This window comes from Chenopodium quinoa, unplaced genomic scaffold (assembly GCF_001683475.1).
Source record: "Chenopodium quinoa cultivar QQ74 unplaced genomic scaffold, ASM168347v1, whole genome shotgun sequence".
Lineage (NCBI taxonomy): Eukaryota > Viridiplantae > Streptophyta > Magnoliopsida > Caryophyllales > Amaranthaceae > Chenopodium > Chenopodium quinoa.
This window is the reverse complement of record NW_018742461.1, coordinates 1,350,943-1,367,864: the sequence shown is the minus strand read 5'-3', so window position 1 is coordinate 1,367,864 and position 16,922 is coordinate 1,350,943. Positions and strand designations below refer to the sequence as shown.

The 16,922-nt window shown below is 35.5% G+C and overlaps 3 protein-coding genes across 3 annotated transcripts; all 3 read left to right on the top strand.

Moving 5' to 3' along the window:
* Positions 1 to 112: 112 nt before the first annotated feature.
* On the top strand, positions 113 to 7,147 carry LOC110718580 (protein XAP5 CIRCADIAN TIMEKEEPER-like). The gene is made up of 12 exons (XM_021897440.1): positions 113 to 457; positions 2,646 to 2,711; positions 2,790 to 2,854; positions 2,963 to 3,072; positions 3,361 to 3,439; positions 3,521 to 3,597; positions 3,687 to 3,748; positions 3,842 to 3,973; positions 4,073 to 4,126; positions 5,116 to 5,181; positions 6,124 to 6,198; positions 6,789 to 7,147. The coding sequence occupies exons 1-12, from the start codon at positions 287 to 289 to the stop codon at positions 6,837 to 6,839; spliced, it is 1,008 nt and encodes a 335-aa protein (XP_021753132.1). The 5' UTR covers positions 113 to 286; the 3' UTR covers positions 6,840 to 7,147.
* A 1,166-nt stretch (positions 7,148 to 8,313) lies between these two features.
* Positions 8,314 to 12,642, top strand: LOC110718579 (translocon-associated protein subunit alpha-like). The gene is made up of 8 exons (XM_021897439.1): positions 8,314 to 8,548; positions 8,857 to 9,027; positions 9,129 to 9,179; positions 10,126 to 10,214; positions 11,020 to 11,097; positions 11,245 to 11,448; positions 12,016 to 12,087; positions 12,206 to 12,642. Exons 1-8 carry the CDS (start codon positions 8,491 to 8,493, stop codon positions 12,248 to 12,250), a joined length of 768 nt encoding a protein of 255 aa, XP_021753131.1. The 5' UTR covers positions 8,314 to 8,490; the 3' UTR covers positions 12,251 to 12,642.
* Positions 12,643 to 14,675: 2,033 nt separating this feature from the next.
* Positions 14,676 to 16,364, top strand: LOC110718578 (proline-rich protein 4-like). The gene is made up of 2 exons (XM_021897438.1): positions 14,676 to 15,041; positions 15,129 to 16,364. Exons 1-2 carry the CDS (start codon positions 14,897 to 14,899, stop codon positions 16,040 to 16,042), a joined length of 1,059 nt encoding a protein of 352 aa, XP_021753130.1. The 5' UTR covers positions 14,676 to 14,896; the 3' UTR covers positions 16,043 to 16,364.
* The last annotated feature ends 558 nt before the right edge of the window (positions 16,365 to 16,922 follow it).

The window sequence follows — 16,922 nt, the reverse complement described above, 5'->3', positions numbered from 1 at the left end:
GATCCGATCATTCGAATAGACGCCTCTATTCTTATTGCGGATGACTGGATGAGGTCCATTCGAGATTATTGACATTTTCCTTTTCTCGAGACAGGTACTAATACGGACTTTACGAGTAACAAAACAAGACACGATAATTGAAAATTACTTACTTAGATCAAATAAAAGTGTTAACGTGCCCTACCAAGTTCTCGTCTTCTCTGTTCTTCCTCCCTAAGAACCAGAATTCCCCATTGAAGCAAAAATCGAAGATCATTGAAGTGAAAGAGGAGGAGAGAGAAGAAAAATGGCGGGAATGGGAGATGGGTATGTGGGCAGTGCCCAAGATGCCGTCAGAATAAGGAGGCTTGAGAAGCAACGAGAAGCTGAGCGTCGCAAAATTGAAGAGCTCAAGAACAAAACTTCTTCTACTCAAGGCCAAGCTGGTCTTCTTCAATTTGGTTCCGGCACTTCCGAGGTCATACAGTTCACTTTCTCTCTCTTTTTCTGTTTTTTAATTGGTGTGGGGATTGAATTTTCTGTTTGATTTCTGATATTTTGTGTGATTGGAGGGTATTTTGGTTTCAATTTGATTAAATTTTGGGTTTTAGGGTTTTGTTGAGGGTTGAATTGATTGGTTTATTGGAATTAGGGTTGTTGTTAATTGAAGGGTCTGGTTTATTTATATGGAATTGCTCTGGGTTTTAATATGGGATTGTTACTTATTAAGGTTTTGTTGAGCCTAATTTCAGTTTTGATGACACTCAAACTCAAATGATTGTTTCTTTCCTTTGTATTATTCTTGTTGAATTATTGAATGAGAAAAAACTTGGTGGCATATGAAATTGTATTGGTAGATATTGTGGTGCGAAATCGATTCTGAGCTTAACTATTAATTAACCCAAAAAATTGGAATTTAATGTACTTTGAGGATCAATTTTCTGAACCAACCTCCTTAAGTAGTGCCTCATCTAAGGAACATGAGTTTTGGATGAATCATGAATGTAGTGATTTAGGGTTTCAACCATCAATCTCCTTACTTTATGACATGGACCAATCGCACTTAGGACCGCTGTAGAGCTGAGTGTAGTAAACAAAATTGATTAGTTACTTTCAAAGAAAATTGAAGATGATAAGGATATGCTGATATGGTAAATCATCTTCCAGATACAGGCTTCATTTACATTCTTCTATCTCGTGCTTCTGAGTTCATATATTATATAAATATTATGGGTTAAAATTGATAGGGGGTGTCTCTTTTAATGGATAGGACATGGAGTTTTCTGATGGAGTGCTAAGTTGATGAATGAGTGGTTCTGGGTAATGACTTGAGCTTAGTTTAGTCTCTTCGAGAGAAAAATGTGGTATTAACCAATCACTCGAACGAGTGTCCAAAGATGTGTAGAGAGTGATATCATGTACAGCTGGTTAAATTTGTTAGCGTGGTTGGTGCATAAGTCAATTTAAGGGAATTTAATGATCAATCTCAATAGTCCTGTAATTGTTAGGGTTTTAGTCCTTTTAGATGTTTGTAGTCTTAGGTTTGTGGTTTTCCATTACATTTGTACTTTCCATGTGAGGGGGTTATTATTATTTTTAATTTTTTTTTCAAGACATCCTCTAGTTTTCCTTGTACACTAGATGTTAATCAAGAACTATCCCATGCTTCATAGTGATGGAAAACCCGTTTTTAAGGGGCTGTTGATTAAGGAAGACTGTTCCTTTTTTGAATATTGGCTGTCTTTCCTTGGGCTTGTGTTTGTCAAGAGTCAAGACACAATGCAAAGGATTTTGTTGGTCGGATTACTTTAGGAAGCTTTTCTCCCATCACATTAAGTAGAAGTATTGTGCCTAATAATTGGGTTATAGAGAGTTTTATGTCGAAAGCTGTGTATCTATTTATCTTACCCTAGTAATTAGTTTTCCTAATTACTTAGCTTAGCTCTAAATAACCTTTTGCTCTGATTGATGGCTAGTGTATTTGATGACCTATGGTATTCGGACTCTTCATCTTACCTCAAGTGCCCCTGTTATATGACTTATATCCTCTTTACTCCTACAGTCCTACATGACTATGGACACTTCATACTTCATTTTTGACCAAAACATGGAAACATTCATACTATTATATTAAGCTGACAGTGACATACTCATGCATGGGTATGCGAGTTTAAGAAAAATAGATGGTGCCTTCTTATTTTTTTCTTCTTCTCTTTTCCCCCTTCCGAAAAAAGTATGGAGGCTTACCTTTTGTAAATCTAATTGTGGTCTTGTTTAATCCCTTGTTAAGAACTTCCTGGCCTCTGCTTTACCTTTTTATGTGCTTGTAGACTGCCTGATTTATCATTATCATTGGTCAAACTCATCTTTGATTGTCTCCCATACTTTCTTTTCTTTCTTTGTTTTTGTGACGGTATGATCAGCTTTTGATTTTCTATATAAATTGTTGAAGGTAACTGCTTATCTATATGTGCTGTCTAGTTGTCTGTACTCTATTGCTACTAATTAGCTGAAAATTATTTAGTTTTTTTATGTATGTTCAAAGTTGGCTATTTTTCATACAATGTATCAGTTATTCTAACTTTTAAGTATCTCGCCTTATTAAAGTGAAATAAATTTGTGTCATGTGTAAACATACTTAATCTAATTTCTATCAAATTTTGCAGATTCTTGAGACTGCATTCAAGAAAGAAACTATTGGTCTTGTTTCAAGGGAGGAATATGTCGAGAAGGTAAGTCTATTTTGTCTCCCCAGGTTTGAGAAGGTGACCTTGTCTTGTACTGACACATGTATAGTTTTGTATCTGTAGAGGGTCAATATTCAGAACAAATTTGAGGAGGAAGAGAAAGAGAAACTACTGAAGCTACTGGAAGAGTGAGTTGAATTCAAAATGATGTTGGTACTTAAAGAGACACTTTGTGGTTTCTGTTCGTAAATCCTTACAGTTGTGCACCTTGCCTTCCTTTTTGTCTTGTTTTGTAGGGAAGAAAAGCTTCAGTTAGAAAAGCGTCAAAAGAGGAAGAGAAAAGTGAATGCCCGGTTATCATTTGCTGAAGAACTGGACAATGGGTCTGAAGAAGAAGAAGAAATTAGTGAGAAACCTTCCTTTATAATCATTAAAGTTTATACCATCCATCCAGTGCTCTCTGTGTATTTTATTTACTATAACGCCACATTATGTCCTAAGGAGTAAAACAAATCGTGGTCAGATTCTTTACCATGAAGAGAATTACAAAGAACTCTAACAATGGCTTATTGATAATTTGAATGTTTGTAATATAATGTGCCATTTTAAGATATGTCTGCCAATATTTATCAGTGGATATAATTAAAGGTATCTAACAATACCTTTTACTGATGCTGCTGCTTGCTCGTTACAGATAATGAGGAACCAGTCAAATTAAAATGTGGAAAGCTTGGCAAAGATCCTACTGTTGAAACTAGTTTTTTGCCAGACAGGTCTAGCATCTTCTTACAGACTTTCATACTGTGCATGTCTTTGGGAAGAATATGAAATTTACTATTTTGAGATGCTTTTAGTGAGAGAGAAGCAGAAGAACAAGCGGAAAGAGAGAGGTTAGGAAGACAATGGCTTCGTGAGCAGGCAATGATAAAAAGTACATATGAATCTTTATATAATAATTTTGCATTGACTACACCCATATATTTTACTCATTGCTTTCCTTTATTTGCTCTTGAATTTCAGATGAGCCTCTTCAAATCACGTATAGTTACTGGGATGGAACAGGTCATCGACGAGTAATCCAGGCTAGTGAAATTCTTTAAATCCTTGAATCTGCGACCGGCAGCATCTATAATGCTCTCTGCTTAGTTTTCTGAACATAATTTTGTTTTTTTCAGGTGCGCAAAGGTGATGCTATTGGGGCATTTCTTCGGGCAGTTCAGCAGCAGCTTGCTCCTGAATTTCGTGAAGTTCGGACTACTACTGTGGAAAATCTGCTTTATGTGAAAGAGGATCTAATCATTCCACATGTAAACTCTTTTTGTTTATCCTTTTCTGATTTTAAAAGTTCGCTATTTTTCCCTGCCCTTGACTTTGTTCCATACAATTCTGATTTTTCTGTTTTACAGCAACACAGTTTCTATGATCTGATCATAAACAAGGCCAGAGGCAAAAGTGGACCGGTAATTTATTCTTTTTTAATTTTAATTTTTTTTGTTCTTCTGTTCTTTACTCGATTTGAATTATTTTGTGCTCATCATCATTTGAGCTTAGCTGGAAATGATTCCAAGAAAACACAAGAGAAAGAAGAAGTTTTGATATTAACTAAGCTGCATTCATTTTTTATTTTATTTTAATGTTAGCATTAGTCTTGTCAGTAAGGGTAATATATTGATATGGTGAGAATACTTTGCATGCTCCAATTATCAGAAGGGTGAAATTGATTGATAATCTATCGTTGTGTGGACAAAAATTGAAGCATCTAGGGTTATATCAACTTGGTATCTCTTTCTTTATTTATGAATGGTTTTGTTGGAGCAAAGTAATACATAGATATGTGCTGCTGATCCTTGTCCAGTTGGTTACTTTCCTATTTGGGTCCTGGTGACTTGAATCTTGATGTGATAGTTTGTACTTCCAAGCTCTAGTGAGTCTGCCAAGAAAGCATAGCTTTCTAACCCTGCCTAAATGTTTTTTTTTTTAAAAAAAAAAAAAAGTTTTACTTAGTTGGTTGGAACTTGAGCTTTGTGTTTCCCGTTAATAACAATTGAATAGGGACTTGATTTATGATGGTAGTGGGTGGTTCAAGAATTGCCTTTTTGTTCTGATGTTTGGAGTTGGTGTGGTAATGTTATTCCTGAAATAACTGGTAGGCAGCTCTATTGTGTTTTGTGTTAGTTTTTATAACAGATCAATTGTGACTTTGTGAATTTGACTGGTTAATGTGTAATGGATGTTTTGATGATTCATGTTTATCTAACTGAATAATAAGGTGAAAGGGAATATTTACAATTTGGACCCCCCAAACCTTGTCTAATTAATTCATAGGGGTTAATACTGAGTTGATCTTGTATTTAACATTATGACTCTTGATGATTTAAGGCTGTATCACATCAATGTTACTTTATTGTTTTCTCATACTAATGATTTCCCCTCCTTCTGTAATCTACAGCTTTTCCATTTTGATGTACATGAAGATGTTCGAACAATTGCTGATGCAACAATTGAAAAGGATGAGGTGAACTTCTCTCTGACTGTCACTTTTGTGTGTCTTAGCTTATATTGAGGACTGCTCCTGAAGTGAGAATATAACCAATGATATACGCATTAGGGATAGTAGTGATAATAGTTGCGTTGAACTAACTGCCAGGCTGTAGATAGGGGTGGGGAGAAGTTACATTTAGTGGCTGGAGTTGATACTTGGTTTCTTAGACTATCTTGAGTTGAATCATTGTGCTTTTGTTGCCTATGTTTTGATAAGCTCACTTGAGCTTCTGAATCGTGCAACCAAAGTTGGGCCCGAAAGCATGAGCAACCAATTAATCACTTATAAAACAAAATCATATCAAAGCTTTGTGAGATGATTTGAGGGGTTAAGATAAAACTGGGATTTTTATCAAGATGAATGCAAGGCAAATTCAGTTCAGCTCAGTTTTGTGGTTCTGCGTGGACCATGTTGATGACATTATGCCATTTGCTTTGGAATTGACAATGTACACTTTATGTTTATACTCAGGTGGTTTAGGAATAATACTCCTGTCCCCTTTTGTTCAACACATTGGGTGAAGTCACTTTTTTGAATATTTGGTTGGGAGGAGTTGATGAGAGAGGAAATTGAGAAACCAAATGTAGTGGGTGTGGTCAACTATATCCATATGTAGTATGGGGCAAACTCAAACGAACAAGCTAAGATGGTAACTAGGCAAAATATTAAGGGATGGGGATTAGTTGTAATTGAAGTTGATTACTTCCCAGTGCTGCAGTGCTTATGTTACGAAGTTGCTGGATGGACCTTCTCTTACTTGGGGTCTTTGAGATGATTGAATAGAATCACCATGCCTGTGCTTTGGGTTTTTGCCCCTCTTCAATAGTCCGATTTCAGTAAATCACTAGCATTTGGTTGCATGTTACAACGAAGTGAATTAACATTATATTCTTGTTTTGCATCATTCCCTTGCAGTCGCACGCTGGAAAAGTTGTAGAAAGACACTGGTATGAGAAGAACAAACACATTTTCCCTGCATCAAGATGGGAGGTACTAACTCTACTGAGCAAATTATTTCCCTTGTCTCCTCAAAATATGTGGTTCTGCGGTATTATGCTTGTGTTCAATTTCCTATCAGTGAGCACATAAATGTCAACATGATTGACTCTGGGTTGATGATGCTGGCCTCTTAAGTATATCTACTTTGAATTGAGTTCAAGTTGAAACAAGTTTTAACCTCTTACAGTGCCACTTCTCTTCCTTCTGTCTGTAATCAGTGTTCACCTTGTTTGAACCTCTTAAGCATATGACATGATTTTACAAATATACCCTCTACAATAGCTGTGCTATGTCTATTGACTCTATCCTCTTCTATCACTCAAGTTAGGACATGATAGAAAATCCAGTTACTATAAACCAATGCTTTTTTAGGAAGACGACAACTTTTTTGGGACATTTGCATGTAATATTTGTGACTATTAATTCTTTATGGGGGATGCATCTTTTGCTGATCTGTATATGTCCTGTTGCACTCTACTTTCTTTTTCTGTATATTACTACTAGTGTTTACCATTGAACAAAGTAGGATACTCCTCTCTTCTGATCAGTATCTGTGGACCTCTTTGTGTTATCATTTGCAGATATATGACCCAGCAAGAAAATGGGAAAGATACACGATCCATGGAGATTAATCGACCCAAGAAAAAGATTCGACCTGTAACAGAGACATTTGTTTTTGAAATTTATTTTAGCATAGTTCTGTATCTAAACTTACATTTTATTGTATTTTTTTTGCTGCTAAGAGGAAAGAACATGATTTTTGAAGTTTAGTTGTCGTTTTCTCTGTTCCCGTTCCTTACTGAGTTTTGAGACGAGATTATAGATTAATCCATACGTGTAAGTTTTAAGAGAAAAGATGAACAGACTTAGATCACTATGAAAAATATTTTGATCCAGCTGACTTTGTCGAGGACAAAGTGATGACATTATTTCACTCTAATTGATCCAGCTGACTTTATTGAGGATAAAGTGATGACATTATTTCACTCCAACTACTTTCGTCGTGGTTCCTTAAAATGGAGAAGAGTTGTTAAACCACTGTAGTTGTGCCCAACACATGTTTATATTGCTATGCGTGTAATGCGCAACTTCTTTTTCTTATAGATAGATGATTAATCAAAACTCACTTTATGCGTAGTATTAGTATGAGACACTATAGATAATTTGGTACTCTTGAAGAATTTCTCTGTTTTTTACTGAATAATTGAATTTTACAAACTAATAATTGCTCCGTACTCGCTTGATCGTTGTAAAGGATATGGATCGTTGTAAAGAATATGGATTACTCCGTATGTAGTTTTAACAAGTGGCATTTGAATTAGGGTATGTTAAACTCGTAAAAGTATTTGAGCCTTAATAATTTAATATATCATGTCAATTATTTGAAGATTAACCAAAAATTGTATATTCTTACAAATATTTAAGGACTTATAACTTAATGATGTATATTCTGAAATAATAATTAGGTTTGATTTTGCACCTTCTTAATGATATGGTGTGCATCCTACATTTATAAATCTCAAGTTTTTTAATTTTTTTTTTTGAAGTGCCGTCTTGAACATTTTTGGAGCTCAAAGCAAAACCTAAACAAGGATCCCTAAATAACAAAGTTGAATTATTAATTTGAATTATTTGACTATTTTTCAACTACCGAAAACCCATAGATTGAATATTTTTTTTCTTGTAAGAATCAGATTTTATTCAAAGAGTTGGGCCCATCTAAAGGGGGCTTGAGCCGTTGCTCAAGGTGCCTTGTGGTGTATCAGCCCTATTTGGTTGGTAAGAAGAAGTATTGTATAAGATCAAAATCCCTTACGGGATCAATCCAGTGGGATCAATCCAGTCTGAATTAAGGGTGTGTTCTATTCACCTATTTCATGTCTGAACTTATCTTATTTTATCCATACTTTCCTAAACTATCTTAACTTATTAGATTTTTTTTAATTAAAGTTTTTAATACGGAGTAAAAGTTATTAGATATTATTATAACTTATTTTGAAATTTTCATTGTAATTTGTATCTATATAATCTTTATCAGATCTTATTTATCCTAAACTGAACGGAACAAAAAAAACCCCAACTAAATACACATGTGCTATAATATTGAAAAATCTATAGTACTCCCACAGTCCTACTCCTATTCCGATTTCAATTTTCCACCATAAAAAAAGGAAAAAGAAAAATAACTCTCCTTCCCCTGTCCTTCATTATAAGACTTTCATACTCCTTGCCTTCCCAAAGATTTTTCATCTAACACTCTCTTTCTCTCTCCTCTCTCTAACAATGGCGATTAGGGTTTTTTTCCTCGCTATACTCCTCCTTGCTTCTCCCTTTCTCCAAGGTAATTCCTTTTCTCATCAGATCTCTAATTTCATCTGCTCTAAATTCATACTTACACTCTGATTTATTTACCAATTCTCTTCTGTAATTTCTATTGCATGCATGGATCTGAATTTCTGATTTTTTTTTTGGGATTTAATATTGCACGATTGAAGATCCAAATTTGCAATAATACTATGTGATTGTTTTGCCTTAATTTAGATCTGCATGTGTTGAATTTATTGACCCAGAAAATTAAGTTTGATTATTTTCAAATTTTGGTGTTGATTGTAAAAATTCTGAATTGTATTTGTGGGATTTGATTGTTAGTTGCTAGATGTCAATCGGAGCCTACGGATGATCCCATTGGTGATTCCATCGCCGAGGAGATGAGTGATCTTGGAGTTGTTAACGATGACACTCAAGTTTATGGTGATGAGAGCTTAAGCTCTGCTCCTGGGGTTGAAACAGCTTATGTTTTCCCCAAAAATAGTGGCAAAGGTATGATCTGGTTTTAATTGTTCGAATTTCAGCTTCGTAATGTCTGCATTGTGTTTTGTTTTTGGATTGTTGACCTAATCTGAAACGGGTTTGTTTTGCAGTTGTGACAGCTGGGGAAGAATCGGAGGTGCTTGTTGGAATCAAATATGATGGTAATTTTTGAACTTTCGTACTTTCCCTCGGTTTCTTCGCCTTAGGGTTGTTTGCTTAGTGTGGTTGGGAATTTGATATTTAATTGCTAAATGCTTTCATAAAGGAGATGATAGTTGGCAAGTAGTTTTCTTGGAGTTGTATGTACTTGCATGTGATGTTAAATTTTTGTGGTGTTGTCAAAGTTTGTTTCTTTCACTGTTGAAATTCAGTGTTTTAGAACTATAATACTAGAGTTGTTGCATGTGATGTTTATGCATGTGCTCTTGTGAAATGTTGCTGTTTCACTGTTGAAATTGAGTGTCTTTAGAACTATAGGACTATAATTGCAGTTACCAACTTTTTTTTTTTTTTTTTTTGGAGATTGAGAGATTTCTATTAGTTGTCATGTTTCTTTTTGAGTATTGCCATCAAAGAGATTTTGTCGGATACTTGGAAGTATGTGCGGGAAACTGGTGATGGTTTTATCTTTGTGGCAACAATTCATCGATTAATACACGTATAAATCAGCATAAAAATGTGTTTTTTGTTTGTGTGTGTGTGCTCTATGTTACCAAACTTACAATTATAAGAATATGTTTCTGCTATTGTAAAAGTAAGATAAAGTTTACATTTCGGTTAAAAGAAAAGTGTATTTTTTTATACTATATAATTCTAAATGCAAGGGAACAAATAGATTGAGATGATTATATGAGGATACTAAGAGCATTTTTTACTGTGATGTGAAAGTGGCCACTATTTTGGTATTTCTAAATAGAATTAAAAGCCTTTTATTTTTTCCTCTTATTAATCTACTATTTTCACGAGTGAGAAGTGAATTTAGTATATCTTGACTTCGTTACAAAGGGTTGATGATGGGGATGAAGTTTCTTCAAGCAAGAAATTTAGGATTTTGATTTTACAAAGTGAAGGCATTGAGATGTTATCTCACTATAATTTATTTTACAGGGGATGCAAGTTTCAGTGTTGTTGCAATCCATGCTAGCGTTCATCTCCCTTATGATCATCGTTTGCTTGTTCAGAACCTTACTGCACAGGTATATAAAGCTCTTTAATTTTCATGTAAACATGGATACCTGACCATCAGAAAAGTGAACTTGCTATTTAAGATATATGGTTCTTCCTTTTTTTCATTTAGACCATACTTGCTCCATTAGTATAATTTAGCAAATCAGATTGATTTTTATGTCATCTGAGTTTGGAAGCGTTATTTGTTATCTTAGGTTATGGTTATCTGGTAGATTGTCCTTTATGATATCATGTAAGAGCTAGCTTGTTTAGCTTGTAAAAGTTTGGTGCATGATTCATGCTGTGATGAAGTTTTTTCAATTTAACTTCTTTGTCATGCTAATGCCTGGTGTTTTTATTTTATAACTATATTTAAAACTTTGTACAATCTATTGGCTGCATCACTGTAGACCACCTATTACGTCATTTTGTCTATTTGTTTTTTCTCCTTGCCGATATATTATTTTGCTATTGTGTGTTGGGAAAGAGGAATGGACATGTAGCCTGGGTTGCAGATATCCAACTACCTAGGCTTAGGATGTGATTTTTTTGGGTAAAAAAAATATTTGTTACTTGAACTGTTCTGGTTTTTGTTTAATATAGTTTTGAGACTGTGCTCGGTAAGTATGTTCATTCCAGTGAAGCTTGCAAAGGTTGGCTAACTGATGTAAACTAACTGTCAGGCTGTCACTGCTGCACTGTCTGCATTGATTTAAATGGTTCATCTGCATTTACTTTGTCCTGTATCTGGTGTATTTTATTTTATAGCTGTTCATCTTCTGTTTCTCTAATTTGCTTCCAATTTATGCTTAATGGTCTCTTCTACAATATCAGGTATTCAACAATGCCTCAGTTCCTTCATCAGCTCAAGCCACTTTCCCCTATGTATTTGCTGTCAGCAAATACTTGCAGGTACCTGATAATTCTGATTGTCAAGTTCAGACTTTATTTTATTAATGGCTGTCGCTTGTAAAGGCTTCATGATAAATAAATAAAAAAAATAAAAAATCAATTATCTTAACTTGATTGTAAAATTAATGGCAAGACTTTCCATTGCAGCCTGGATCATTTGATTTGGTAGGATCTATCGTCTATGAGATTGACAAAACTCCGTATCAGAGCACTTTCTTCAATGGAACCATTGAAGTTACTGAGGCCAGTGGCCCGTTGACCATTGAGACTGTTTTCCTGGTTATGCTTGCTTGTGCCCTTGTTGCTGCCCTTGGTTTGTGGATACGTGGTCAATTACAACGCTTCTCAAAGGTATATTCTTTCTCCATGTTTGTAATATTTTGTGCAATTTTTATATTCTTGATTTTGTATGTCCACTTTTTTTTTTTTACTCTTTTCTTCAAACACACTCATATGTCCAAATTGCTCATGTTGATTGTTTTGTGGGGTGTTAGGTTTTGTGGCTTGCTGGATAGTGGACATTAGATATCCTAGTATAAATATTTAATGCTGGATGACTTGCTTTATGATGTCTTGTTCTGTTTTTCTTTTTACAATTGGCATGATTAAATTACTTGTTAAACTTGAGTTCCATTATGGTACATCTTATTATCTTCAGCAAGTAGCTGATTCTGTTATCAAAACGGAGATGTGATAAGTAGTATGGTTGTAAGTCAGTGGTTGTAAGTCAGTGTTCTGTTTTTCTTTTTACCATTGGCATGATTAAATTACTTGTTAAACTTGAGTTCCATTATGGTAAATCTTATTATCTTCAGCAAGTAGCTGATTCTGTTATCAAAACGGAGATGTGATAAGTAGTATGGTTGTAAGTCAGTGTTTGTAATCTTTACATATGATATTTATTTACATCTGTCTTAGAAATCTAAGAAAGCACCCAAGGTGGAAGTTGGAACTCGATCAACTGATGCATCATTGGATGAATGGTTGCAGGTATGTTGGTTCTAAGCTTAATTTTTGGACTTTTATATTGAAATTTTAAGGATTAATTAAAAATCTTAGTAGGTTCTCTTTGAATGATTGCTAATATCCAGTCTTTTGTGGCTCATAGGGTACCACATACACCCAGGCCAACAAATTGAAGAAGAAGAAATAGATTGGTCTGCTGCGGTACAAAAAACTGTTGGCTTTTATAGGCCCGTGTAACTCAAAACTCGGCATTTGATTTTGTTAGAGCAGAAGAGACTACTTTTTTAGTGTAGAATGTGCAAGGGAATTTTGATGGGAATTTAGTCTATAATGATATTTGCTTTAGCTCACCCATCAGTTACTTGTCATACAAATTATACAGCTTGGAAACAGGATTTTTTTTTTTTTTTTTTTTTTGTAAGCATGTAGATCTTCACAAATTAGTTTTAATTATCCACTTTTCGTTAATATTTAGTGCTGTGATGTTCCATTTTATTTCGAACTCCCTTGTCAGTATGCTTAGCTGCATGGGTTCTTGACTCTATTTTATGTGAGTTTTGATCGACATGGAGTAGTTCATTTGTCAGGATCAATATTGATATGATTGATCTTTCTATTTGATCTAAGCTTTCTAGTAGTAGTAATGATTGTTGATGCCTATCATCTCACTGACTAATCTTGTGATTTCGGTGAGTCATTTTCTAAGTTTCTTTAAGCATGCAGATCTTCTCGATTTCGAATCCAATTGCTTGTTTTCCTACCCGGAAGTATAATTGAGTTGTTTCTAACTTCGTACCATAGTAACCTTACTATCACTTTGAGTATGAGTCGATTAACAGTGGACGAAGGGATTACTATATTGTTGAGTTGTCGGACTACTAATAGATCTGAAATAGGAAAAGTTAACTGTTGCGTGAAGTAGTATCATTTGAAACTTTATGCTGTCGTATAAGCTATCTTACCTCTTCTAAGCTGCACAAAACCAAATCATATTCGTATCCAATAATTAAACGTTTTAGGTGAATGTAGCAGTACACTTTTTCTATAAATGTGATGATTAATTAGGGACAATACAGTACTTTAGCTCTACTTATAGAGTAATTGCTGCAAGAGTTAACACTTAGTAAATGCCATTCTTTTATGAAGTGCTTCTTTAGCAAATTGATTGGAAAAGGAGGGTCCATGAGAAAACTCACAACGAATAAAATTAACTCATATTGTATTTAACGATGTAATATGTGCTTTTACAAAAACACCCTTTACAATAATTGTGGTGTTATTATATATAAGATCTTGCTAACAAGTGCCCTGGGTACACTGAATATTACTCGATCATATTGTAAATTTATTATTTATTATTGAATGGTGGTACACTGATACTTGAATGGGCGAAACCTAAGCAGGGATGATATTGAATTAAGTTTTCCATGCTTTATTATCCACACTTAATTTCCCGGCTTGATGACGCCCTTCTTCAGCTCACCTAATAACCATAATTTATAATCTAACTACTTTATATACAAAAATTTAATTTTGGTTTGAGGCTATAACTGACTAACAACTCAATATCTGAAATTCTGTACACACTATATGGTATTAGCTTAGTTGGAAATTAGAGTTTAATTCACAATTTTTAGTTAATGTCCTTGAGAAGAAAATATCTGCCATGCCTTTCCTTTTAGATTTGCGGTCATTACCTTTTGAATTGGATTCCTGAGAGTAACCTTTGATGGCCTAGCACTAATAGTAAAACCGAAAAAGTTGGTCGTTTTGCCTTGTTGTACACGCTTGCACACACCTTACTCTAAAGATGTGGATGCCAACTAGTTTATTGGGTTAAAGTCTTTTAGGGTAGTATCAAGATTTGGATCAAATCCCATCTATATCACTACCCCTTTGTGGCTTACCTTGTTGTACATGCTTGCACACACCTTACCTAAAGATGTGGATACCAAGTAGCTTAGTTGGTTAAAGTCTTGGGGGTGGTACTAAGACTTGGGATTAAATCCCGTCTACATCACTGTCCCTTTGTGGCTTTCACAGTATTTTATTGTTGACAGTAGGCAGAAATCTAGTTTGCTGCCACATTATACTGTACAATGTACTTCTGTAATAAGCTTGTTGATTCAGACCAGAAATATTAAGAGATACAGACCATACAGTACATCTGCCATTCAAAATATTACCAATATTAACTCTAAGAGATTAAATACAATTTCATAGGATCCTCACTAAATGCACCTGATCAGTACTTCTGGTATGCCATGCATATCCTCGGACCACGGATTATTGAGTCCGTACCCAAAGGATGATACATGTACAGGCGTGATAAGAATTTTCCTGACCAAATAACATAGGTGCATTTGGGAAAATTTGATTGTATGTGGATCCACATCCATCAACTCTGTTAAAAGCCAAACTGAAGATTTTTTGTGTAGAAATGACCATAGCATTGATGAGTACAAATAAGTAGGTGTGCAAAAACTAGTTAACCCAGCCAACCACAACTCTTTGGACATGTGCTGTGATAGATCATAACTCATTCAATAGTGAAGAAGACCTCTTTGCTTTAGCTATCTATCTACTTAGACGGCGATTATTGGCCTTAATTCGCAAGCTATCTAGGGGAACCCTGAAGAACGTGATTCCTTTAAGAAAGTTGGTTGTATAATCTCACATCCATACCATATATAATAACTCCAAGGCCTAGCATTTTTATTCAAGTTGCATGCCAAGATCTTCTGGCAGGCTTATCAGCACTTAATCCTGCATTTGCCTGCTTATCAGACCAGTTTATCCGTTCTGTGAGCGCGTGTAAAGTTAGGGGTTCCCAATGAGGATATCAATCCCGGTCCTTTTTACCCTATTGTTTGCCACAAGCTTCTGTTATGGCGATCAGAAGACTGCAGAGGTAATTGGAGTTAGTGAATGTGCTGACTGTCAGCAGAACAATATCAAGCATAGCCATGCTTTTGAAGGTATAATTAAGTAATCGCGCTGTCTTTGTATGTACTTTCAGCTTCTATTATTTCTGTTACTAATATGATCACGGTTTACGTATGCAGGACTTAAAGTTACAATTGACTGCAAGCTTGCAAATGGCAATATGAAAAGAAGGGCAGAAGGGAAGCTCGATAAAGAAGGGAACTTTAAGGTAGATCTTCCACATGACCTTGTGGAGGATGGGAAGAAGTTGAAGGAAGAATGTTATGCCCAACTTCACGGTGCATCAGGCATACCATGCTCGGCTTATAATGGGATCGAGTCATCGAAATTAACCTTTGTTTCTAAATCTGATGGCAAACACACATTTAGCCCAGTTGGAAAACTGAAATTCTCACCAGTAACTTGCACATCTGCCTTCTTGTGGCCTCACTTTAAGTACCCACCTTTGCACAAGAAGTCCATCCCTAAGTTGCCATTCACTTTCCCTAAGATCTCTTGCCCCCCATTTCTCAAAAAACCGTTTTTCAAGAAACATTTCTTCAAGAAGCCATTTGTCTCTATCCCAAAGCACAAGAAATCGTTCCCACCTGTCCCTGTATACAAGAAGCCATGCCCACCACCCGTGCCAGTATACAAGAAGCCACTCCCACCACCAGTGCCAGTATACAAGAAGCCACTCCCACCACCTGTGCCAGTGTACAAGAAGCCACTCCCACCACCCGTGCCAGTGTACAAGAAGCCACTCCCACCACCTGTGCCAGTGTACAAGAAGCCGCTACCACCCCCCGTGCCAGTATACAAGAAGCCACTCCTACCACCAGTGCCAATATACAAGAAGCCGCCTGTTATCCCGGTATATAAGCCAAAGCCTCTTCCTCCTATTACCTTTCCTAAGAAGCCATGTCCTCCTATTAGTATTCCTAAGCTCCCTCCATTTAAGTTCCCGCACTACCCCAAATTTCCTCCAAAGGTTTTTGAACATCCCAAGTACAAAAAATGGCCTTCTTTGCCACCATTCACTCCTCATCCTTGATTGAGAGAGACCATTTGCTTTATTTGTAGCGCTGTGATTTATTTCATTTCATTACAGGACTATATTCTTATTGATGCAGTAATATATATAATGTGTTCTTCATTCTGCATTGATGCAACAAGGAGCGTGCTGGTTCAGTTTACACTCCAAAAGAGGCAGGCAGCAGGCAGTTTCCCTTCTGGAGTACTAGAGTGATTATAAGTCTTCATTGTTTCTATTACTGTTTCTTATTTACGTGTACAATGTTCTAGCTACACCATATCTTTTGTAATATCTATTTTGCCAATAAAATTGGTGACATTATTGGTTGAATTTGTTATTATATCTCTATAAGCAATGATTTGAGAATTGGTTCTATGAATTTCAGCAAGAGATCCTAAAAGAGAATGGTAAGTTTAATTGGATATGCTAATTAATGTACAGTAAGTGACAGGAAATCAGGATTAGAGGACAGTTAGTGACATTAATATCGAATTTTAGAGACCTAATAACCTATCTACTCAATCAGACTTCATCACAGGATACTCTTTTAATATACTGCTCAGTCCTTATTTCATTTCGAATACCCTTGTTGTTGGGTCGTGGCATCTACACTTAGACATGACTCACATGAGTAATTGAGTATGTATACATTTTGGACTTTAAAACGGACTTTTTCCATAAGATAACAAGTTTATGCATGCATGACTACCCAAGCTCAAGTACCGCGTATAAGAGCAGCAACTCTTAAATAAATTGCAGATGAAACCAAATTATCAAATTCACTAAGGCTTGCTGTGAAGGATAGAGTGACAATTCTGACAGACGAAAGATGACTTCAACGTTGATAAACGAAGTTGAGTTTGCAGTAATGCTCATTTTCAAGTTGATATACTATTTG

Coding starts and splice junctions, on each gene's coding strand:
- LOC110718580 (XM_021897440.1), top strand. CDS start 287: ATGGCGGGAATGGGAGATGGGTATGTGGGCAGTGCCCAAGATGCCGTC. Junction 4,127..5,115: donor CCAGAGGCAAAAGTGGACCG/GTAATTTATTCT, acceptor TGTAATCTACAG/CTTTTCCATTTTGATGTACA. Junction 6,199..6,788: donor TCCCTGCATCAAGATGGGAG/GTACTAACTCTA, acceptor TATCATTTGCAG/ATATATGACCCAGCAAGAAA.
- LOC110718579 (XM_021897439.1), top strand. CDS start 8,491: ATGGCGATTAGGGTTTTTTTCCTCGCTATACTCCTCCTTGCTTCTCCC. Junction 11,098..11,244: donor CTGTCAGCAAATACTTGCAG/GTACCTGATAAT, acceptor TTTCCATTGCAG/CCTGGATCATTTGATTTGGT. Junction 12,088..12,205: donor CATTGGATGAATGGTTGCAG/GTATGTTGGTTC, acceptor TGTGGCTCATAG/GGTACCACATACACCCAGGC.
- LOC110718578 (XM_021897438.1), top strand. CDS start 14,897: ATGAGGATATCAATCCCGGTCCTTTTTACCCTATTGTTTGCCACAAGC. Junction 15,042..15,128: donor GCATAGCCATGCTTTTGAAG/GTATAATTAAGT, acceptor TTACGTATGCAG/GACTTAAAGTTACAATTGAC.